Below are 22,158 nucleotides of genomic sequence, written 5' to 3'. Positions count from 1 at the left end.
ACCTGTCTCTCTTCCTGCCTGTAGCTGAAATATTGTGACCTCCAGCACCTGTGAGAGGGGTTTCCGACATGAGTCAGTAGTAAAAGAAAAATGCCATACCTATGGATCCTGTGGCCTCTCATGTACTAGATGCTCAAGTTACAATGTTTCAAGACCTATTGTATTTTGCAGAGTCAAAATGTTACTTTCTCTTCCCAGGGAAATTTATTTTAAACAAAAAATGCCACTCTTCAGTCTCCTATCCCAGAACAGTTTGCAGTTCTTAGTGATTTTCAGAGCTGTGGGGTACATACTGTTTCACAGTACTTGTTACAAGCTTGTTTTACACATGGTTAGAAATATTTCAGTATAAGTCCAGGTCTGTATTATCTTTTATGCTACAACAGTAGCTTAACTGGACTTGATTTGATTCACTGTGTTCCTTTTTACTAAAATACCTGAGTGAGATGTGACCTCCAGTAGCCTTCTAAAGTTATTTAAGTTTCTGCTGCTAAGAAGATATTGCAAAAGCCAGTACAACTTGTGCTGGAAACCGAAATATTAACTAGAAAAAATGTAAGTTACATAAATTACTGTACAGTGTTTAGACACACAGAATCATAATCATGATGTACTCTGCCAAAGAAGGGGTACCAGCTAATGTGGAGGGGGGGGAAACATCCAGTAACTGAACGCTACAGGGAGGACATGGAACAAATTTGTCTAAACTATCAGAGAGGCCAGTCTGATACATTAACTACCTGTGTGAGCAATCTTTTACAGGTGGCTGAGAGATGAATACAGCACAGAAGAATTTCATCAGGTATTTGCTTTACCCTTTGCCCATCCTTGTGTTCCCAGTGACTTCACTGAAGCTCCAGACCAGCTTCAGAGCCTTCATGCTCTCCGAGGGGCTTGGTGGATGGCAGGATACAAAGCACTAATTAAAAAACCAAACAACTAAGCCAAGAAGTATCTCCCAGTGGAAATTCATTTAACAAAATTTAACAAAGTAACAGTGTGAAGAACCGTAATTTTTAGCTTTTGGCGTGTCTCTTTGGCTTTCTGTCTGCTGCCTTCTTGTCTTCCGTGCCCGACTCCTGCACAGGCAGCCACTTGAGGGGGTTGCGGCGGTACATGGGCCACGGAGGGAGCGTCAGCTGGGGGACAAGGGATGGAGTCAGAACAGGTACACTGAGATGCTAAAGAGCTGTTTTGTACAGCTTGTTAGGAAAATCTTAATCCTTAACTGTTCTATCTAAGAAGACTCACACGATTTCATGCTATAAAGGCACATGTATTTACAGTTTATACTGCGTGGTCATGACCCCAGGTCATTGCAAGGAGGAGGACAGCACCCACTCTGAAGAAAAAGGGACTCCCGAGGTGGCACCAGCATCCCAGCACATCCTAACACTGCTATGAGACCCTCCCCTTGCCTGGCATCGTGGATCAGTAACTCTGGCCAGAGGAACTCAGGGATGCTCAAGTAAGTAAGGAGCAGATGGATGGTGATGCCAGAGAATTATAGTGGCTTTTCAAAGCAGTTGTGTGTGTGTCTGTGTGTGTGTGTGTGTGTGAGTTAAGTAGAGATTGGTCAAATCCTGTTGTATCTGAACTCTTGAAAAGCATAGGAACCACGTGTAAGACTGGATTCAGTGTGCCCCAATTGGAATGGGACACCTTGTGTGTATGAATAAGGAATTACTCCTCTAATTCCATACTCTGCCTTCTTGCCGCTCTCCTCGGGCAGCATGGGCCAGCTGCAAAATTCTTGTGACAAGCTCCTACTGCACAGGAAGCCTCACTGTCCTTTCTATTACCAATGCTGTCAGCTGGACTTAACAGTAACATTTAACTGAAGTGAAAAATGTACTCAAACCCAATACTTAATTGCAGTGTTCTCTAAAATCCTGCTAGCATTTCAGAAAAGGCACTTACTGGCCTGCAGAGTGCTTTGTGCAGATCAAAGGAAGTACAAATATGTATTAACAATCTGAATTACATAGCAAACATTAGTCTGTGCTGGCAGCCTCTTAATTTAACTATTATTCCAGGTTAAATAGTGCATGTATTTTCTAGTTTGCAGACAAAAAATTCTTACCAAACATGATAAAGCAAATCCAGCCATAACTATGTAGACAGTCCATCCAAACTGTTCAGTGACGTATCCATAGATAAAACCAATTACCTGGGAAAAAAGTGTATTAAAAAAATCAAACTCTAAATTAAGAAAAACATTTCCTATGCCATGATTAAACTGGGAGGGGAAGCAGGAGAATACAGGTTTTTCAAAAGCACAGTTCCTCCACCTTTCTAACGTTCTTTTCAAAATTGCTGGCCAATAATGAAAGTAAAACATGGGGAGATGTAAAGTTTAACACATGACAGCCCCTCTGATTTTGTCTAAAGCTTTTAATGACCCCAAACAATCAGAAAAAAAATGTTTGTAAAATCAGAAAACAAAATGCTCCTTTTATGTTCTCACCCACAGTTCTAGTATACTTACTGCAGAGACAAGAATGATTCCTTGAAAAATCTGTTCTGCTAATTTTTGGCCCTTGTAGTCCTGTGAAAAGAGACACTTTTTGGTCAGTCATTCAAAACACAAACCTGCCCGTTAAACTCCTTCAGGTTAGAGCCCACACTCAGCCTGACCACGGGTTCTCAGCTCTTTTGTTCAATTTTCAAACCAGACTGGAATTACTTTTCTTACAGTGCCTGGGAACACCTACCCTTCAGGCTCAACCACACCACCAGGAAACAGAAGCAAGTGCTGCCTGTTCAAGGTAGGTAATGCCAGTTCAAAATATCACTGTAGTCAGCTTAACATCACTAAGAAAAAGCTGTAACAGCACGGCAGAGTGTGTGCCTGGGGAGATACAGTGTGTGTGTGGCACTTAGAGGGGATCTCATTAATGCATGTAAATGTCTCCAAGGTGGGTGCCAAGAGGATGGTGCCAGACTCCTTTCAGTGGTGCCCAGAGACAGGATGAGGAGCAACAGCCATAAACTAAAACACAAGTTCCACCTCAACACGAGGAAGTACCAGTGAGGGTGGCAGAGCCCTGGAACCGGCTGCAGAGGGAGGGTGTGGAGTGTCCCTTTCTGGAGACATTCCAAACCCACCTGGCCTTGTTCCTGTATCACCTGCTCCAGGTGCCCCTGCCTGGGCAGGGGGGGTTGGACTGGGTGATCTCCAGAGTTTGCATGACTTTAGAAAACCTGGCTCTTAGCGAGCACGCGTTGCCTTCTGTCTATAGCCCAGGCGCGAAAGCACGGAGGGATGTCCCCTGCACAGCTCTGCACTAGAGCACGTTAAATTTCCGCTTCCCAGCTCATAAACCGGAATTATACGGATTCACCCTGCAGCTCCTACGTGCCTCGCACACAGGTACCAACCCCGCGGGGGATGCAGGGGACACCCAACCCCGCAGGAGACACCCAACCCCACAGGGGACATCCCTCCCCGCCGTTCCCCGGTGCCGGGGCCCGGCGGGCCCTACCCACCATCTGCGTGGGGATGGAGCGGAACACGCTCAGCATGGCGGCGGCGCCTCTGCGGCCTCCTCCCGCTGCTGCTCGTCAGGGCGCTGCTGCCCGCGATGCCCGGTGAGGCGGGGACCGGGGGCTCGGCGGCGGCGGCGGCGGCAGCGGAAGGTGGCTGCTGAGCTGGCCGGAAACACGCCCCGGCCGCCCCGCCCCGAGCCCCGCCGGCCCCGGTGCCGCCTCTCGCCTCGGCCATCGCTGCCGCCGCCGCGGGGCTGCTCCGCGCGCGCTCCCCGTCCCAGTCCCGTCCCCGCCCTCGCCCGGCCGCGTCTCCTCGGCACCGGCGGCTCGGCCCCGCAGGCCCGCGGCGGAGGCGCCTTCCCCGGCAGGTGCGGCAGCGCGGGGGGCGCGGCTGGCGGCGGCCGGGCGGGCACAGCCGCGGCTCTGGGGGTGCCGCGGTGGCGGCGCGGGCGGGCGGCCCGTGAGGGGGCGAGGGAGCCGCGGCTGTGCCGGCCCAGGGGCCCGGGGAGCGGGTGCGGGCCCCGCGCGGTGTGTGTTTCACTGCGGGCTGTGCGGGCTCGGACCGTGCCCTGCGGGGAGTCGCTCTATCGGTGCCTCCAGCCCCGGCTGCCGCGTGTCAGATTCACAGAATCAACCGGGGTTTCCTCTGAGATCGTCGAGTCCAACCTTTGACCTGACACCGCCTCGTCTACCAAACCACGGCACTGAGTGCCATGTCCAGTCTCTTCTTAAACACCTCCAGGGACGTTGACTGTACGACCTCCCTGGGCAGCCGATTCCAATGTCTGATCACTCTCTCTGTGAAGAATTTCTTCCTAATGTCCAACCTAAACCTCCCTTGGTGCAGCTTAAGACTGTGCCTTCTTGTCCTATCGCTGGTTACCTGGAGAAGAGCCCGACCCCCATCTGGTTACATCCTCCTGTCAGGGAGTTGTAGAGAGTGATGATGTCTCCCCTGAGCCCCCTCCTCTCCAGGCTGAACAACCCCACTTCCCTCAGCCCCCGCTCAAAAGCACGGGCTGTGTCCGCAAAGTGCTTCGTTCCCCAGCGGGACGTGGCGTTGTGCTGTGTAAGCAAAGCCCCGTGTCCCGCCCCGTGCCAGCGGTGCGGGGGTGCTGGAGGACAGGGCTCCCGGCTGGGGTTCACTGTGCTCCGCAAATGCATCTACTCTGGGGGAGAAATGCAGCAGCGAGAGAAGGTGGTTGGGTCTGACACATGGAACGGTCACAGCGCAGCCTGGGGTGTTTTAATAGGGAGATTTTACAAGTCTGCCACCGTTTCTGGAATTTTGCATGTTGTTGCAGTGCTTTCTATGTGTTATTTGAGAGCTCTTTCACACTCCAGGATACGCAGCTCTTGTTCTGATTTCATAGTCTCCTTTACCCTTGAATAATGAACAAGTTTGAATTTCTTACCAAAATTGTATCAGTGTTGTGTTTTTACCCCCTTCTATAGCATGATGGTAATACCTTCTTGCCTGCTTTTGTGGGGGGTTTTTTTGTGTGACAACGCTCTAGCTGATATTCTGTTATATTCTGTGTAGAGACTCTCATGGTTTGGAAAGTGCTGTTTGTTAAAATCTTATAAACCAGTGTCCTGCCAGAATCTTGCAGTTGGTTAAGCATGGAAGGAAATTATAATGATTTATCTTATTGTTTAGATCCTTCCAGTTCAGATAGTTTAATAAATTGTTTCAACAGTAAAGAAACCCCACTAATTTTCCAGATCTTTTCAGATCATTCTGACTGGTGGAAGGAGTTTGGTGGTTTTTTTTCTGTCAGTGAAGGAAGTGGCAATATCTGTATGTCTCCTTTTTACCTCCAAGTTCTTCTTTAGATAAGTCATTGTATGTGGGGGGAGTCCCCAACATAAGAAGGATTTGGACCTGTTGGAGCAGATCCAGAGTAGGGCCATAAAGATGCTCTGAGGGCTGGGAGAGTGGGGATTGTTCACCTGGAGAAGAGAAGGCTCTGGGGAGACCTGAGACCCCCTTCCAGTGCCTAAAGGGGCTCCAGGAGAGCTGGAGAGGGACTTTGGACAGGGGTGTGGAGTGACAGGATGAAGGAGAATGGCTTTAAACTGACAGAGAGCAGGGTTAGACGGGATATTGGGAAGGAATTCTTGGCTGTGAGGGTGGTGAGGCCCTGGCACAGGTTGCCCAGAGAAGCTGTGGCTGCCCCATCCCTGGAAGTGTTCCAGGTTCAGGTTAGGCAGGGCTTGGAGGAATGTGGTCTAGTGGAAGGTGTCCCTGCCCATGGCATGAGAATGAGCTTTAATGTCCCTTTCAATGCAAACCATTCTAGGATTGTAGCTATGTATGTACTGAGGTACCACACTCAGTTATTAAAATGTGGCATAGCTTTATCTTTTTTTAGAGAAGGACACATTCACTGCATTCAGAAACTGTTTTGACACTCCTGGTGATGGTGCCTATGTCTTGTGTAGGCATACACTGGAAGTAGGAAGTGACTGCTGTATTTTTTTCTTGCAGGTTTTCAGGAACCTTATGCTCATAAATAAAACAATAGAAAAATGACATTAAGGAAAGGTATGTGTATATGTGTGTGTGTCTAATTTTTTTAAAGTATCTTTTGTATCTGAGTTTCTTTTTCTCTGCTTATGCTGATGAACTTTTTTCTCTGAAATTTTCAGTGAACATTTCCATCCTTATTGTGGCTGTTGTAATATTTTTGCTAGTTCTTCATCATAACTTCCTAAGCCTCAGTGACTTCTTGAAACGGGAGTTATCAGGTATGTTGGGTTTTATTTTAATTTTGAGAAAAATGTTGTTCTTTTTAAGATTGGTGGGAAAGCACATGCTCTGACCAGAGAGTGGTTTGGGTAAGTGGGAGGGGACCCCCTGTAGCTCAGCCTTATTTTAGTTCCTTGTGCTGTGTGTGAATATGTGTGGCTAAATGTGGGTAGTTTTTTGTAGTTGTGATGTTCTTCTATTCATTCACATCTCAGATTCTCAAAAGCAGGTGCTCTGTTTTCAGTGTTTGATGCTGGCAGGCTGTGGTCATGTTGAGACATCCAAGTGCTTGCATAGCAGAAATAACTGAAGGTGTTGGGAATTCTAGTGCGGTTATAAATGTGTAATAATAAAAACAAGTATGTGATGCCATTTGTACTCCACAGATTCAAGTCCCTTAGGACTTCAGCCTATAGATTTCATTCCTGCAGCTCCCCAGAGGCTGATAGATGAGAGGAATGATAAGGAGATTTCTGTGGTTATTGCAGCGTCAGATGAGAGGCTTGGGGGTGCAATTGCAGCCATGAACAGCATTTACCATCACACCAGATCCAACGTGGTTTTCCATATTGTTACTCTGAATGATACAGTGGATCACTTGAGGTAATGATCTTTTCATTGGATTCCCACAACACTGTAAACTTCAGTATCTCTGAGAAGAGAGCTGCCTTTCCCCGGAGCTGCTCTCCTCTGACTTGCAGTCCTGCCTGCTGCTGCTTATTGCAGCTTTTTGGCAAGGCTGCTGTGGGGAGTCCTACAGCTATTCCTTCTGGAGAAGTTTCAGGGATGGAAAAGAGCCATCTTTTCCAACAGGGTTATATCCAACCAATGGAGCTGGTGTTCGCTGGTGGAAGGGTTGTTGATGTTACTTATACATTTCATCAAGCAATTCAAATACTGTCAGTCAGGTTTCTCCATTTTCATAGATTGTTCTTTGATCCTTTTATTTTTACCCACCTCTGTCCACGCTGATGTTTTTTGTGAAGGACCTGTGATAACAGGACTGTGTATTTCTAATAAAACAAGAGGCAAGCTCATACCTTTCACGTGTCCCAGGTGAGCAGTGTGCTGGCACTGGGCATGTCCCTGCAGCCACACAGGACACCACTGGCCTCAGCCAGAGATGACATCCCAGATATGTGTTTGTGGGGGGGGAAGTGAGTGGGCACATCAAGATCTGGGTTGCTGTCAGTCAGATCTCTTGCTTTTCATTTGATTTTTGTCTCATTAACAAGATCTGTGCCTTTCCCCTGTTTGCAGGCTGTGGCTAAGTGGCACTGCCCTGAAAAACATGAGATACCGAATTTTGGATTTTGACCCTCGTGTCTTAGAAGGGAAAGTACAAGTGGATCCCCAAAAAGCAGACACCTTCAAACCAGTGAGGATGCTGTTGATTACTTTTTGCAATTATTAGTTAATAGCAATATATTTTGATGTTGGCTTTTAACACAACTAGATATCAAAACCACATCTGTTAGCACAGCAGTCTTTTATAATAAAATTCCTAAATCTCAGTAAAAATAAATTTCCAGCTAGTGAGAGATGCATTTGAATGTCTACATATACATGCTTAGTATCATTTTTTGCTGCTAGCTACAGTGAAACACAGCATGCCAACACCTTGGAGATACTACAGATACATGTGGAAATAAGAAATTCTAATACAGACAAATTTTAAAGTTAGTTTATCAATACATAAATTCATAGGAAATCAAGAATTGATGGAACTTGTTTATTTTAAATGACTTGTAGGATATTGCTGCCTATTTTATTTCCTTTACAGAAGTTGTCTTGGACATTAGTGCCATAGATAAGTGCAGGAGAATCAATCCATTTCACATTTATTTGGACAATTTTTCATTTAATTCTTCACTTCTCTTGCTTTCTTGTTCTCACAGTTAACCTTTGCAAGATTCTACTTGCCCAACTTGGTACCTCATGCAGAGAAGGTCATCTATGTGGATGATGATGTAATAGTGCAAGGTATGGCATCTTTGTTAGCTGCCACTGGCCTTATGCTGAGGGCAGTATCCCATCTCTCAGAGCCCAAACACTTCGAGGAAAGATGTCCAAACTTTGTAAATATGAATGAGTTGGGTTAAACTGAATGGTTTTGTTCACCAGTGGCCTGAACAGAGTGTAACTTGGCACTTAGTCAGGATTGCTTTTGATTTTTCTCTGCCTACTTCCATTTTCCAGATGATATTCTTGAACTTTACAACACTCCATTGAAACCTGGACATGCAGCTGCATTTTCAGATGATTGTGACTCAACCACTAGCAAAGTTGCTGTCCGTGGAGCAGGCAATCAGGTTAGTTTTATTCTGATCCAGTAGGAACAATACCACAGATCCCAGGCATTTGGGAATGTTCTAAATGCTGTGAACCTAAAGATGTGACTGTCCCTGCCCAAACCAATTTATACTGATGTTTGTGTTACAAGTAGCACCTACAGTTTCTGTTTAGGCACAGTAAATGCACTTTGAATTTTTGCTGTGCTGTACAATGAGGGCAATTTCTAGCATGGAACAGCAAGAGGTGTTACAACATCAGAGGGAGAATTTTTCATTTGTGAATGTTTAAAAAGTGCTTTTTCCGAGACTGGTACATACCATATTAATAATATGGTAGTATTAAGACCATGCAGCATTCCTTAAAATATGTAGTGTATATAATCATATTTCCAAAATATGATTATATACACTACTATATATATACTATATATAAGAGCTTTTTTTTTCTTATTTTAAAGGAAGGGATATTTGCTTTAACAACTTCAATTTATGCCTGTCTGTTGTGAGTTGTGCAGAATTTTTCTTTAAATAGGAATTCCACCATATTTTAAGCTAATTTCTACTCTCTTTTTCCCCCCCCAGTATAATTACATTGGCTTTCTAGATTACAAAAAAGAAACCATCCGAAAGCTCGCCATGAAAGCCAACACCTGCTCTTTCAATCCAGGAGTTTTCGTTGCCAATTTGACGGAATGGAAATTACAGAACATCACTAAGCAACTGGAGAAGTGGATGGCACTTAATGTCATGTAAGTACCCCAAGCTGGGGTGATAGCAGGTCAGGGCTGGGGTTGTGCTGGTGGCATTTGTTGGATGAAGGGCTGTGTGTGTATCTCTGGGTTCCTGTCACGCCGCTGCAACTGAAAAGTCAACTGATTCAGGGCCACACCAGCATCCTTTCCCAACTTCTTTTCATCTTCTCTTCCAGAGAGGAACTTTACAGTAAGACTCTGGCTGGCAGCATCACAACACCTCCACTGCTAATTGTATTTTACAAGCAGCATTCCAGTATTGATCCCATGTGGAACGTCCGACACCTCGGTACGTATGAAACATCTGTGATGCCGTTTCCCCAGTGTGGTTTTCCAGGCCTGTAGCTGGACACCTGGTTGATGAGGCAGCAAATGGATCTCTTTTTCCCCTATTCTGTCCCTTGTTCTTTAAGAAACACAGCTTTGCAATATCTTCTTGGGGCTTGTGGGCCTGAGCCTTCATGGTCTTCTTTGAACTACTGAGAGGTAGTTCTTGATTTGACTTACTCACAAAATACTTCTAATTTTCCACATATATGTTGTATCTGAAGTGATTTGAGGTGTTTCTTCCAAGACTGTTGAGAAGAACAGACATTCATATCTGTTCTGCTACTCATGAAACTCCAGTGCTGGGAAAGCTTTTTTAGGTTTGGTTTCTGATGAACAGTAAATAGGCTGCTGAACACATCTGGGTGTTAAGGGGGTTTTAATGAACTTGGAAGTTAAGCCAGTGCATTAAAAAAAATACTAAGAGAGCTTAAAGTGGCATTCAGTTGCACCTGATTTGTTTTTCACTTTGCCCTTGCATCTGCCTCCCATATCCCCTCCTTTCTCCATAAATGATAAGATTTCCTTTGTTAAATGCTTTGTTTTGAAGTTAACATTTTGCATGTTGGTGTTCCTGCTGCCTTTATTTCAGGCACTAACGCTGCTTTTTCAATAAAAGGGTCTAGTGCTGGAAAAAGGTACTCTCCTCAGTTTGTGAAAGCTGCCAAGCTGCTCCATTGGAATGGACATTTCAAACCTTGGGGAAGAACAGCTTCCTATGCTGAAGTCTGGGAGAAGTGGTACATCCCTGACCCTACAGGCAAGTTCAACCTGATCCGCAGACACTCGGAAGCCTATGAAGCAAAGTAGGGCCAATGTTGGTAACTGATGGTGCTTTCTCAGGAAACTTTTGGAGCCAAGCAGAACATTTCTTTTTTTAGCCAACATGTATTACAGAGCCATCCTTGCCTTCTGGAGCACGAGGTGATGCACTTGTTCAGGTGCAGTTCTGAAATGCACAGGTCCAAAGGAGGCTCATGTCACCTGCATGACAGAAGGTGCTGCTCCAGCAGCACTACAGAAAGCGAGGGAGGATCTCCACAAACAGGCACTTTTGTTTAGATCATTTCAGTCGTGTTCTTCTGCTCTTTACTATGAGTTGTAGCAGAGGATCATTTTATCAGTTACAGAAACGTTTCTAAGAACAAGATACAAATTCATTCGGTGCTTGCACCACGCAAATCTTGCACATCAATGTACTGTAATTAAGAGTTGCTTGGGTTCTGGGTTTGTTTTTTGTTGTTTTGTTTTGTTATTCTGTGAAATAGTTCCCTCAACAACCCTTTCATGCATGAAATCTCCCAACCATTTCTGCGTAAGTCTTTCTTGCAGAATTCTACAAAATTGAATCTTTTGTGAAAGATGAATTCTTCAAGTTTTATTTCGCTATGCAAAGTGGTTTTAACTGCCAGCGAACACTAAAACATGTTTTGTAAAGTGGTGGATGAAACCTTGTTCAAAAATAAAGCTAATTGTAACATGTTGACTCAAGCCTCGGGTAAATGGCTGCCCATCATCCCTGCTACAGATAAGTTGTTTTGTTTTTTTATAGCTGTGCTGTGAAGTTTGGGTAGTAGTTATTATTAGCTGATCTATCCCAGCAGTTATTGTGCCAACTGTTCCCTTCAACAGAGGTTCGAACTGAAGCTGACACTGCTTGTGAACAGTTCTCTGTGGAAAATGTTTAGACAAAAGGCTTTGTGTTCATGCAATGACAGCTGAATGCTGCATGGTCTCAGATACAGGACAAGGGCTCCTTCATGACTATGAGTATGGTTTTAATTCTGCTTTGTCATTTAAAAGGATTTCAAACTGCTTGTCTCATTGCAGTCTCTGCCTATAGTTCTGTCGTGGATGTTGATCTGGTTTGTTACCTTTTGTTTCTTTTGCTGGGTTTTGATGAAAAATTCTTGTCCTTGAAGCAGTAATAAGTTCACTTACCAAACTTTGAAAGATTGTACTGGATCAGCTGGCACCAACTTAATTCAGATGAGCAGGCTGTGTTTGATCAGGCTGTGTTTGAGCAGGCTTAAAGAAACTCCATCTGTTTGTGTCTACACTTGACACCTTTTTGAGCTGCCTTATGAGGACTATGCCTCAGGATACCTTTAACAGATAGGTTTGTTTTCCCTAAAGAACACAGAAATCAGACCTAATAGGAAGAAAACAGATTCACAGGATGAAGATGCTCAGTATGAAGCATTTATTCTAAATGTTTAATTCTTGGAGCAGCTGTAGGGCCTCTTGGCAATTCTCTTGCTATCCCAGTTCTGCTACAGGCTGAGCACAGTAACACACCCTGACTGCACAGGGCAGAGTTTTGCTTTATATTTAAAAGTTCTTGGCCAGACATGACAGGTGTCACCAGGAAATAACTTTTGTTCAAGAGCCCTGTAAGAACAAGCACCTTGTTCCCCAGTGAAGGAGGGTTACTAATGTAATCTGTTACTTTTCCCTGTGAAGGTCCAGAACAGATTAAAATACCTTATGTCTAGCTCAAATAAGGACCATTTTTTAGCCACTTTTTACTTATTAAAGTTTTACAAGTTTTGCAAAAATGCACTGAAAAGTTACTGTCTGAAGTCAGGCTCTAGGGATACAGTTCTTGTAATCCTCTAGGAAAAGCAATTAAATTTGATGCAGGAATGAAAACTTATCTTGAAATTGAGTTGCTTGATCATGATTAGAATTAAAGATTTACCACTGTTTTGCAGTGAAAAGGACAAACCATTTATCCTTTTGAAACATCTTTTTATAAGACAAAGTGAACAGACTGACTCGGCATATTAGGAATTTTTTTAAATAGGATTTATTACAGGAAATAAACTTTACGACTTAAAACTGAATAACAGGCAGTTTCCCAGACTGTATAAAATCTGGAACCATCAAGGGATATGCACTACTATATACATTATTTGATACAGCAATAATTGTGAGTCTTTGCAGCAGCTCTGGTGTGCAGCATTCCTCCACTTCTGCTGCAACTCAAGTCTTCAGGGCTGTTCTGAAGGCCAGTAGTAAGAGTGTCCAGACAGTGCCATCACTCCTGATTGCTACACATAGTCTGTATTAAAATCATAGGCATCATCTTCCTCTGCTGGCTTATCTAAGCTGAAGGACAGGGAAGTGGAATGTTCACCTTCTGAGAAGAGAAAATCGTGTTAGTGAAACCAGTGCAAGTGCTGGAGTACTAGAGACCATCCTTGAAGCCAGAGTTCTTAATACAGACCTGCCATCTGCTCCTCTGAATTTGTAGGGTTTGCTTGTTTTCCAAGCTTTGCTTTCCTGGTGACCTGAACTTTGCTTTCCTACAAGTCAGAGACATCAGAGGTGTGTTATTCAAACATCACTAATGAGATCTCCCATGCAAATGAAACCCAACAGACCCTGAGGATGATGTGGATGTCCCCTTGTACAGTTGGTTAGAAACACACTGCTCAGGCAACTGACTTGGAACTATGTTGTGTCCTTAACTGAGGAAAACAGCCCAACCCTAAGCCAATTAGGCTTAGGTTAATTTGAGTGAAATCAGAGTTGGATCTGAGGTCTTCACTGTAACAATAGGATACAGAAAGAATATCATCATTTTTCACTCTGTGATACTGTGATGAAATCTTAAAAGCAGGACTGTTTAAAAATCAGAAACACTACTGGGATAACACTTTTGATTACAACCAGTGTCTCCAGTGCCTCACTTCACAGCAAGATACTGACTGGGTTCTTGGTGTCAGGATCTAAACAGGTAGAAACCTTAATTTACCTCTCTGACATCATTTTCTTCTTCGTCTTCTTCCACATCATCATCATCGCTTTCTGTAAATCCCTCCTCTTCTTCCTCTTCCTCTTCTTCTTCTTCTTCTTCTTCCTCCTCCTCCTCCTTGGTTCTTTCCATGTTTTTCCACTTTGATCCTTCCTCTATCACTTTACTTTCTTCTATTGTCCCATTTGCCATACCAGCTGACTGGAAAATAATGCTGCTTGCTGGAGTGGGGTATTTTAAAGCTGGCAAAGACATAGTTAAGTGTCTGTTAAGTCCCAGTCAGACAGCACCAGGTGTAATGCCAACCCTGAGAGGACACATTTTAGTCTTGCCCCCTCCCTGCTATAGCACTCCCACATAGGCAGGCAGAACAAAGGACAATTCTGAGACTGCTAGGAGCTGAAAATCTTGGATTTGAGTATAGGTAACTTTACCTAAGTAAGTTTAGATTAGATATTAGGAAAAATATCTTTCCTGTGAGGGTGGTGATGCACTGGCACAGGTTGCTCAGAAAAGCTGTGGATTCCCCATCCCTAGAAGTGTTCAAGGCCAGGTTGGATGGGGCTCTGAGCAGCCTGGTCTAATGGGAGGTGCCCCTGCCCATGGCAGGGGGTTTGGAGTGAGATGATCTTTAAAGTCCCTTCCAACCCAAACCATTCTGTGATTAATGGTAGTGTATCACAGTAACAGTCCTACCTTGAATAGTGTTGCTGTTTTCTTCTTCTAAGTTCTTTAAATTAAAGCCCTCCTGCATTTCAGCTATTTTTTGTTCTGTAAGATATGGTGGTGGTGTCTGAGATCCTGGAGGTTCTGAGTGGTAGCTTATTTTGCCTCTGGGAAATAAAAATCAGCATTAAAAACTAACTAAAGATAACATAGTTAAATCACTGTATTTAAAAATAAAACCCAGAGCACAAAGCTCTGAAACTTCTCAACCTAAATACCCATGTACTATTAGCTGTTTATAGCAGTTTAATAGCTATTTAAATTTGACTCTGAAGTTGTCAACAGTATTAAGTGGATTGCCCACTCCTGAAAGGGAAAAGAAGTGGCATATATTGTCACCACAAATCACCTGCCTGTATAATCATGAGCTGTAAAAGCTGCTGAACAACTTGACCAAGAGAAAAAATCAGTCAATTACTGATTCTGAGTTACATTTGTTCCCACCCTCAGAATATAGGAATCACCATAAATTTCCACAGAAGATTTGCCACATCCTTTCCTGTGTAGAAGAGAACTACATGGACTTGGTATTTGAGAGGAAGGTGAATTTTCCTAAGAGAGTTACAGCATAAGTCAGCAAGCTGGCTATGGAGTAATGTGCAACAGGCTTTGACTTTTGTCATGTATCCCTCACAACTTTAGAAAATTATCCATGGATGGCGTTCCCTAACTCTGTTGGCCAATCCAGCTCTTTACCAAAGTAAAATGTGAGAAATCAAGGGAAAAAATGGAAAAAAGGAAAGGTTCTCCTTTCTAAGTGCTTTGCATGACTTGGAGTTTCTGCTGTGCTCAATTAACAACATGAAAAAGGTGAGCAGCACAGAGCAAAGTTCACAGCATACATACCCTGTCCAGTCACAGAGCACTAATTTAGCTGTGTTTTCTACATCAGGAACACCTCCCTTTTTCAGCATGCCCCTCTTCTGAGCAAGTAAAGATAAAAACTCCTCAGGGTTCCTGAAATCTGGCATATTGTAGCGCATCATTACCTAGGGCAAAAGAAAATGGCCTATTCAGAGAGACCCACCTTTCTCTTAGTTTTAGGAATAAAAGAGCAAATCAAATTGCATTACAATGAGGACAAATGAGAGTGTGAAGAGCTGTTTTTCTCTTGCATGTGGGAGTAAACATTACAAAACAAAATGCCTTCTTCACCAACAAACTCCTTTGCATTCACCCAGACTAGTGGGTGTACAGAGACAGAGCACTGGTCTGTGAAAACAGTCACTGAATGGGAATTAGGCTTAGGTTAATTTGAGTGAAATCAGAGTTGGATCTGAGGTCTTCACTGTAACAATAGGATACAGAAAGAATATCATCATTTTTCACTCTGGGATACTGTGATGAGATCTTAAAAGCAGGTTTGTTTAAAAATCAGAAACATTACTGGGATAACACTCTGGCTGTCAGGATCACAGCATGCTGTTCTGCCTTCTCTTGGTAAGGATGAAGGATCACACTTAGCACTGCTACTCTGCATGGTTAGAAGAAAGCAGTGCAGAAACTACCAGAATTAGCTGAAGTGAAAGGAACTTTCATTACTGGGCCTAAGAAACCTACAGAGAAGTGAAATGCAGTGAGAGATGTGGAAAAAGATGGAGCTCACCTGCTGCTTACTGCAGTTATTTATAATGGCATTTACTGCTTCAAGCACATCTGCTGAGCCTGGTTCTTCAGTGTCTATGATACTTCTCAAGGCCAGAGCCAGGGCACTGTTGGAAGGATCTGCAATTATACTTGGACTGTCCAACATCTTTGTCTGCTTATCAATGTGCACAGTTTGCATGGACCTGTTCAGAGAGAAATGCACCGTGAGTGGATAATCAGTGAAGGAGTGGTGATGGTGAGGGATGTAAGACACAAAGCTCAGTGTTGGATTGAATGGACTTCATACAGACTCAGCTTCAGTGTTTTGTCATCATGTGCTTTGTGTAGGACAGAAATCTAAACCTACAAAAAGTAAGTTTATACAGTGTATCCTCTGGTGAGAGCTTCCATCACACAGATCAACATCTTTCATCTTGCAAATTGAAGTGTGCATTTAAAACTGCACACAAGTGCATATTTTGCACCCAATGGATGGAAACTGTACACAAACAAAACTCAAGGTAAGTGGAACACAGCAAACAGGGAAAGGAACAGCTTTTATCAGACTCAACTTACTTGGTAAAACCTCTTGCTGTGCTAACATTGCAAGCACGTGCTCCTTTGAGACTGTTGATTATGCTGCTCTTTCCCACGTTAGGGAAACCTGAAGGAAATCACATAAATCCTTGTAAGTTAAATAACACTGATCAAAACTCCGTCTTCCAAGTGTCTTTGCTAAGGTGCATCATCAGTGTGAGATCAGAGTTGGATCTGAAGTCCTCACTACAGAAGTAAGACAAAGTGTGTATCCTCATTTCTCACACTGACACAATGACTAGAAAGCCCCTTAGCAAACCCCGTGTTAGCAGTTTTACCCCGTTTGTAACACAGGACCCCAAAGCTTTATGGGAGAAGGAAACTCCTCCTCTCTGTCCAAAAACACTCACCTACTACCCCAACCTGAATGGCTTTGTTTTGAGTCTTGCCATGCTCTTGAAGAAGTTTCAAAAGGCATTTGGTTCCAAAACACTGAGAGGGTGTTGATAAATCAACACGTGCACGTCTTTTTGTGACCTGTTCCTGCTACAGGATTCAAAGGCAAAAAACCCCCATGGTCAGGAGCTATTTAGGAAGATAAAATATGTATATTCTGTTTATTGATCTAGATTTATCAATCTACTGTAATTTCAGTGGAAAGAACCCCCCCCCACTGTACTGCAAAGCTCAGCTGAAGTGTAAAGGCATATCCATCAGTCACAGCAGTGTAATCAAACAAGGGGAAAAGGGATTTTAAAGAAAGAGTTCCTGTTCCTCAACATGCTTCAACATGCATGACTGCAAACACACAACTCACTCATGAGACAGCCTGCAGTGCTCTTACCATAGTCTTGCCCTTCATCAACGTTGCTGATTTAAAAGCAACTGTTGGAAGCTCCTTCTTCAAATAATTCAACCATTTCTCTAAGTTGTCCTTTGGCACTAAATCTGGAAAAAAGAGGAGTTCTTTCACTCTTGTGGATCTTAAATATCACTGTGTGTAGGAAATCTGATGTGGAATTAGAAATCAGGCCACATTTTGTCCATTTAGGATGTTCCTTTACGACAAATAATGTTTGGCTTAAAATGCTACTAAAGTACCAGGGATGTTCCCCAAAGGCACCCAGTGTCTCCTTTTCCTGCCTTAAGCAGAACACATCCCAATTACATTTTTGGCCCCTGTATTAGGTTTTTAAGGCTGGGGTCTTGCTAAAAACTGTATATGATACAGAGTGATGTTCTGTGAACGATTATCCCACTATCTCTGCAAGGGCTACTCTAATACAAAGTTCCCTTTGCTCTTGTTATTTTATTTTCTGGTTTTTTAGCTGTTGGTAAGTCAATAATTTCCAGCTTTTTTAGTGAGCTCAGAGTTGGAACAAATGTCTTCAATGGAATCTCAGATTCCTTTAAAATCTTCTTCTTAGCTCACCTACCACAGAGCCACACAGTGACCAAGTAACACTCGGAGAAAACCTGTGTTTCTTACCAATTTTGTTCAGAACCAACAGCAGCTTTTTGTTTCCTCCAGAGCAAAGGACAGCTTGCTCCAGCTGAGGACACCGGCAGCCCATCGGATCTCTCGCATCTAAAACCTCCAGAACCACATCAGAGGCCTCAAGCACCTGGGTTAGAAACAAGACAAGACTCTCAAATAAGGCATCGCACACCAGATGACAACAAAAGTTACTGTGTTGTAAACACAGTAAGTTGTAAAATCCCGTAAGTGTTGATGTTTATCACAGACAACCTTTATACTCTCCTGCAGCTGCACAGTAATGCCAAAGAAAGGAAAATAACAAGTGGTCTCATTGCTGACTCTCATCAAATTATATAAAGATAGATGAAGCACTTCACCTTGTTGAGCTCCCTGCAGAATGATTTCTTTGAATTTTTATTCACAGGTTTTTTAGTCTTTCCTTTAGATTTGCCAGAGGATTCCTGAAGGCAAATAAAAACAAAAGCGAATTATTTAAATAAGGATTAGAGTAAATACTTGTGTGCGTACACAGCATGAAAATGTAACATGTAACATCCTGCTTGGGAAGGTGCACTTTCAGAGTGACTTTTAAAAGCTTCACAGAATCAAAATCATACAGGACACCTACCTTTCCCTTCTTTTTAGCTTCTGCTTTCTTTTTAGCTTCCAGCTTCCTCTTCTTTTCATGTTCTTTCTGTCTGTTGAGCTTCTGCTTTTGTTTCAGTTCTTCAAGCTGATTGCAAACAAAATCCAAGCCAGATAAAACATTTTTGAAGGTGGTAAGGAAGACTGTTCTTTCTCCCCATTTCCCTATGTCTGACCCAAGTTCCTGAGACAGGTCAATTAGAAGTCCTGGCTGTCCAAGTGACACTGGGACACGTTTTTTTTGCATCCTACCCTGAAAAGAGTACTGTTGCCTTCAACTGCCTCAAAACCAGAGGCAACCAGCCATTAGCCTGACCCCAAAATAACAATTGTGCAGCAACCACTACAACTGTGCTGCTCCCATGCCACATTACTCCACAGTGCAGACAGCAGATCCTTATTTTCTGTATAATCACATCGTGCCAAGATTTAATTTTTAGCACATCCATGCATCTTACCATTGCAAGCAATTTGGAGCACATTAAAAACGACTCTTCCAGCATGTTAATACGTACAGCGAGAAAAAGAAGGTTCAAAATAAAAGAGCCAACTGTTGCACACTGTACAATCCTGGAAATAAAGATATTATTTTTCCAAAGTATGTGTCTACCAGGACCACCTACAGTCTACCAGAACTGCACCTCTGGTGCACACACAAAGCTTCCTTGAAGGCAGGAATGGTCTCAGTTCTTGTCCTCTTTGCCACAAGCTGTATTTTACCCTCTGCTTTCTTTGCTCTGCCTCCCGTAGAAGCTCTTCTTTGAACGGTGCAGTGCTGGGAACTCCGGGATCTTTCTTGGGCTTTTTGTGCCCACGTTTCTTGGCCTCCTTCCTGACCTTTCGGTGGTGTTCTCTGATCTGGAGACAGGAACAAGAACACTTGCTCAGTCTAAGGCCCCCCCCCCCCCCGAAAAACTTACAGAGTAAAACCCAGCATATTTCTGACCTGCCCGAGGTGGTTTGACTGCATAATGTAAAACATAAAGATATAAAAAACCTACACTGGAAAACAAATTCCTCACTGAAGCCCAGACTCTTTAACATGCAATATAATACCCTTACTGTGTACGTGTACGCGCGCAACATATTTTAAAATAACACCAAAAAATGCTGTTAATGTTCTATAGTAACATATAAAAATGCTTTTAGCGGTAAACTAGTTAACATGGAGTTTTAATTTGCAGCAGACCCCCCTCCGTTCCCCTATCCCGCACCGTCGGGACTCACCTTCTTCTGGATCTTGTAGCGCTTGTGGCAGCTCAGCCTCTTGCTCGCCTTCCTCAGCTCTGCAACGCACCGGGATCACCGTGTACCGGGATCACCGTGTACCGGGATCACCGTGTACCGGGATCGCCGGGTACCGGGATCGCCGGGTACCGGGATCGCCGGGTACCGGGATCGCCGGGTACCGGGATCGCCGCGTACCGGGATCGCCGGGTACCGACACACCCCCCCCCGCCCGCCCGGGGACACGGCCGAGCTCCGGTACCCGCATCCCCCGCCATTCCCTCCAGCCCCACGTTCGATTCCGCCGTCCCGGTGTCCGATTCCCCTCTCCCGGTGCGCCATACTCCCGCCGTTCCCTCCAGCTCTGCTGTCCTATTCCCCCGCCCTGGGCCCCTGTCGCTCGCTCGGCCGGGGGCGGCCCCGCGGTGCCGCGCCGCCTCCCTCCACCACCTCCCTCCACCGCCCCCCCCCCGCCCCTAGGGCGCCGTCTGGCGCTGTTCCCGGTGCCCGGTGCCCATTCCCGGTGCCCCTTCCCGCCCCTCACTCGGTCTCCTCATGGCGCCGCCACGTGCTCCCGCCTCCCGGCCGCTGCCGTAAAGCGCGCCGGCGCTGGCCCGCCGTGGGGGGGTTGTGTGTCGCGCGGGCCGTGGCGCGCTTTGCGGCAGCGGCGGCAGTGTCGGTGCGGGCGGTACCGGCGGGACGGGCCGGGCCGGGCGGACCCCGCGCACCCACCGGGGCTGCCCGCGGCGGCGGCGGCACGCGGAGCGGAGCCGGCGGGGTGAGCGGCGCGGGGGGGAAGGCGCGGGCCGGAGCCTGGAGGCCGCTGCCTCCCTTTGTGTGGCGGCGGCGGCGGTGGCGGCGCCGCCCGAGCGCGCAGCGGCCCCGCCGCACCGGGCCCGGGGCGCCGAGCGCAGCCTGTTCCCTGTCACCCACTCGCCGGCGCTGGGCCGCGCCGCTGTGCCGGCCGTGTGCCCGCCGCGTTCCCGTCGTGTTCCCGTGTCCGGGCCGGGCCCGCGCTGTCCCCGGGCCCGGGGTCCCGCCCGGTGCTGTGGCAGCGCGGGTCGGGGCGGCACCGCCGTCCCGTGGGCCCGGTGCCAGCCCAGGTGTTTTCTTTGTCTGCCGCTCCTCCCGGCGGGCGGTCGGGGCGCTCCGCGGGAATTGTGTGTCTGGCTCTTTGTTTGTTATCCCGGTTTGTTGTCGATGGGTGTGCGGCGACTCGCGCCTTCCCCGGCTCGGTCCTGTTACAGGGTCTGGTTCCTGCCGTCCCCCCGTCCCGTCCCGTTGCGGGTTTCAATGGGATCGGTAACCGGGGGAATTCGGACGCGTTTGCCGCCCTTGTTCCCTTGGCGAAATTTACCGTGTTCAGTGTTTCTGTTGAAACGTGGGAGACTCCGATAACGATACTCGCGGTATCTGTGGGCTTCTAGCTCTTCTCTACACGGAGGCAGAAAATGAAATGAGTGCTAGAACGCAGCAGCTTGTTTTAAGCGTGTTGTGTCAGATGTGCGTAAAACTTGTCCGTGTGGTGAGGTGAGAGAGGGTAACACTTGTGGTGCTCAGTCTGGTGCAGCTTTGGGAGAGACGGCCCTCCACCTGTTGTGTGTGTAGCGGTGTACTTGTGAGTTAGTGGTGGCCAAAGCATTTCTCGAGGAGCTGTCTGTGCCTTTGTGACATTTTTACGGGTGGTGGGAGCGATTCCTGAGAAGATGCTCAAGCTCCTGTTGCACTGGAGGTGGAGATTCTTGGTGTGACTGTTGAGACTTGTGAGCCAACTCAGAAGTTGGCTTCACAGCTAGACTGCAGAAGAGAGTCTAGGAGACGTGTTCTTAAGCAAAACAATATATTTCTGTGCTTGTGATTGTGGAGATCTCCAGGGAAGTTTGCATTTAGGAGCCTCATGTTTTGTAGGAGTTTTGCTTAAGCAGATCCCTCACTGAGTATTCACATTGTTGTCCAGACTGATGTGTGTTTTGCATGGTTTTTAGAAGAGAAAAATGCGTTTTGGAGGCTGTGCACAGCGTGCTCAGGGTGTCTGGATCACACAGGTGGTCACCAGTGTCAGTGTATGGCTGAGAGAGAGTGTATGGCATTCATGCCTTGGGTCGTGGATGTGGAGAAGCTGCTGTGCACTTTGGAGGCAGATGCTGGTTGGAAGGTCCCCAGATCTTTATTTCAGGGTGGAATTGGACTGAGTGTACTGTTGGGTTCCTAGTTGAACCAGATGTGGCCCCTCCTGCCTTTATTCCACAGTAGGACTGGTGTTTCCTATCAGCCTGCCCACCAGCATGCCTGGTGTTGGCCATTCCAAACTGTAGCCCTTTGACAGAAGTTGGAGGCAGTACCAAAGCAGGAGGCTGATTGTTCCCAAGATGAATTGCCTGCTAATAAAGCACAGAGTTTCTCTGCATGTCTGTGTTATGAAAATGTCCAGAGTGCTGAACAGGAAAAGAGTCTCTCTGGGGTTTGATTGAAGGCAGTGGTTGGATAAACTCCATAGAAGCAAATATTTTACCATAAAATGGTTCTGTGTGTTTCACATGGAATTTATGGGGGGAAAAAAATAAGGCTTTGAGACTGCTTAG

General features: G+C 45.6%; 4 protein-coding genes and 5 non-coding genes across 11 annotated transcripts in view; 2 read left to right on the top strand and 7 right to left on the bottom strand.

Moving 5' to 3' along the window:
• Nucleotides 1-952: 952 nt before the first annotated feature.
• SPCS1 (signal peptidase complex subunit 1) lies at nucleotides 953-3,665 on the bottom strand. The gene is made up of 4 exons (XM_051811493.1): nucleotides 3,490-3,665; nucleotides 2,489-2,548; nucleotides 2,084-2,170; nucleotides 953-1,139 (listed from the first exon to the last, which is right to left on the bottom strand). The coding sequence occupies exons 1-4, from the start codon at nucleotides 3,523-3,525 to the stop codon at nucleotides 1,017-1,019; spliced, it is 306 nt and encodes a 101-aa protein (XP_051667453.1). The 5' UTR covers nucleotides 3,526-3,665; the 3' UTR covers nucleotides 953-1,016.
• A 46-nt stretch (nucleotides 3,666-3,711) lies between these two features.
• Nucleotides 3,712-11,100, top strand: GLT8D1 (glycosyltransferase 8 domain containing 1). Its single transcript, XM_051811466.1, has 10 exons — nucleotides 3,712-3,857; nucleotides 5,981-6,037; nucleotides 6,142-6,240; nucleotides 6,628-6,844; nucleotides 7,502-7,619; nucleotides 8,140-8,224; nucleotides 8,441-8,553; nucleotides 9,118-9,284; nucleotides 9,464-9,576; nucleotides 10,234-11,100. The coding sequence occupies exons 2-10, from the start codon at nucleotides 6,022-6,024 to the stop codon at nucleotides 10,422-10,424; spliced, it is 1,119 nt and encodes a 372-aa protein (XP_051667426.1). The 5' UTR covers nucleotides 3,712-3,857; nucleotides 5,981-6,021; the 3' UTR covers nucleotides 10,425-11,100.
• A 1,295-nt stretch (nucleotides 11,101-12,395) lies between these two features.
• Nucleotides 12,396-20,205, bottom strand: GNL3 (G protein nucleolar 3). Of its 2 annotated transcripts, XM_051811424.1 has the most exons (15): nucleotides 20,121-20,205; nucleotides 19,577-19,635; nucleotides 19,070-19,207; nucleotides 18,333-18,437; nucleotides 18,082-18,165; nucleotides 17,714-17,849; nucleotides 17,069-17,172; nucleotides 16,635-16,770; nucleotides 16,264-16,351; nucleotides 15,707-15,890; nucleotides 14,947-15,089; nucleotides 14,071-14,207; nucleotides 13,375-13,616; nucleotides 12,844-12,922; nucleotides 12,397-12,756 (listed from the first exon to the last, which is right to left on the bottom strand). In XM_051811424.1, the coding sequence occupies exons 1-15, from the start codon at nucleotides 20,131-20,133 to the stop codon at nucleotides 12,668-12,670; spliced, it is 1,737 nt and encodes a 578-aa protein (XP_051667384.1). In that variant the 5' UTR covers nucleotides 20,134-20,205; the 3' UTR covers nucleotides 12,397-12,667. The 2 variants fall into 2 exon arrangements, with proteins under 2 accessions (XP_051667385.1, XP_051667384.1); XM_051811425.1 differs by lacking the exons at nucleotides 19,070-19,207; nucleotides 19,577-19,635; nucleotides 20,121-20,205 and adding an exon at nucleotides 18,808-19,061 and having other exon boundaries at nucleotides 12,396-12,756.
• On the bottom strand, nucleotides 13,130-13,205 carry LOC127481862 (small nucleolar RNA SNORD19). Its single transcript, XR_007908352.1, has one exon. It is a non-coding gene; the product is annotated as a small nucleolar RNA SNORD19 (small nucleolar RNA).
• LOC127481860 (small nucleolar RNA SNORD19) lies at nucleotides 15,352-15,427 on the bottom strand. The gene has a single exon (XR_007908351.1). It is a non-coding gene; the product is annotated as a small nucleolar RNA SNORD19 (small nucleolar RNA).
• Nucleotides 15,957-16,034, bottom strand: LOC127481864 (small nucleolar RNA SNORD69). The gene has a single exon (XR_007908354.1). It is a non-coding gene; the product is annotated as a small nucleolar RNA SNORD69 (small nucleolar RNA).
• LOC127481863 (small nucleolar RNA SNORD19) lies at nucleotides 16,434-16,507 on the bottom strand. The gene has a single exon (XR_007908353.1). It is a non-coding gene; the product is annotated as a small nucleolar RNA SNORD19 (small nucleolar RNA).
• Nucleotides 17,579-17,654, bottom strand: LOC127481859 (small nucleolar RNA SNORD19). The gene has a single exon (XR_007908350.1). It is a non-coding gene; the product is annotated as a small nucleolar RNA SNORD19 (small nucleolar RNA).
• A 21-nt stretch (nucleotides 20,206-20,226) lies between the features above and the next one.
• The window catches only part of PBRM1 (polybromo 1), a 57,553-nt gene continuing 55,621 nt past the window's right edge, over nucleotides 20,227-22,158 (top strand). The window contains exon 1 of one of the 2 annotated variants that reach the window (XM_051811390.1): nucleotides 20,227-20,354. The gene's annotated coding sequence lies outside the window, so the exon portion shown is untranslated. The remainder of the gene's footprint in view (nucleotides 20,355-22,158) is intronic. The other variant, XM_051811384.1, reaches the window with a different exon arrangement.

Source organism: Manacus candei, unplaced genomic scaffold (genome assembly GCF_025592945.1).
Source record: "Manacus candei isolate 608988 ecotype Guabito, Panama unplaced genomic scaffold, ASM2559294v1 h1tg000082l, whole genome shotgun sequence".
Classification (NCBI taxonomy): Eukaryota; Metazoa; Chordata; class Aves; order Passeriformes; family Pipridae; genus Manacus; species Manacus candei.
This window is presented reverse-complemented; position numbering and strand designations above follow the sequence as displayed.

What these genes read in the sequence shown, in the direction of transcription:
- GNL3 (XM_051811424.1), bottom strand. An exon ending in TCTGCAGGGAGCTCAACAAG is followed by an intron (nt 17,850 to 18,081) that starts GTGAAGTGCTTC and finishes TTTCTAACCCAG; the next exon opens with GTGCTTGAGGCCTCTGATGT. An exon ending in CATTCAGGTTGGGGTAGTAG is followed by an intron (nt 16,352 to 16,634) that starts GTGAGTGTTTTT and finishes GATTTCCTTCAG; the next exon opens with GTTTCCCTAACGTGGGAAAG.
- SPCS1 (XM_051811493.1), bottom strand. Translation starts at nt 3,525, where the DNA reads ATGCTGAGCGTGTTCCGCTCCATCCCCACGCAGATG. An exon ending in GAATCATTCTTGTCTCTGCA is followed by an intron (nt 2,171 to 2,488) that starts GTAAGTATACTA and finishes CTTTTTTCCCAG; the next exon opens with GTAATTGGTTTTATCTATGG. An exon ending in GATTTGCTTTATCATGTTTG is followed by an intron (nt 1,140 to 2,083) that starts GTAAGAATTTTT and finishes CTTGTCCCCCAG; the next exon opens with CTGACGCTCCCTCCGTGGCC.
- GLT8D1 (XM_051811466.1), top strand. An exon ending in CTTGAAACGGGAGTTATCAG is followed by an intron (nt 6,241 to 6,627) that starts GTATGTTGGGTT and finishes TGTACTCCACAG; the next exon opens with ATTCAAGTCCCTTAGGACTT. An exon ending in AAGCAGACACCTTCAAACCA is followed by an intron (nt 7,620 to 8,139) that starts GTGAGGATGCTG and finishes TTGTTCTCACAG; the next exon opens with TTAACCTTTGCAAGATTCTA.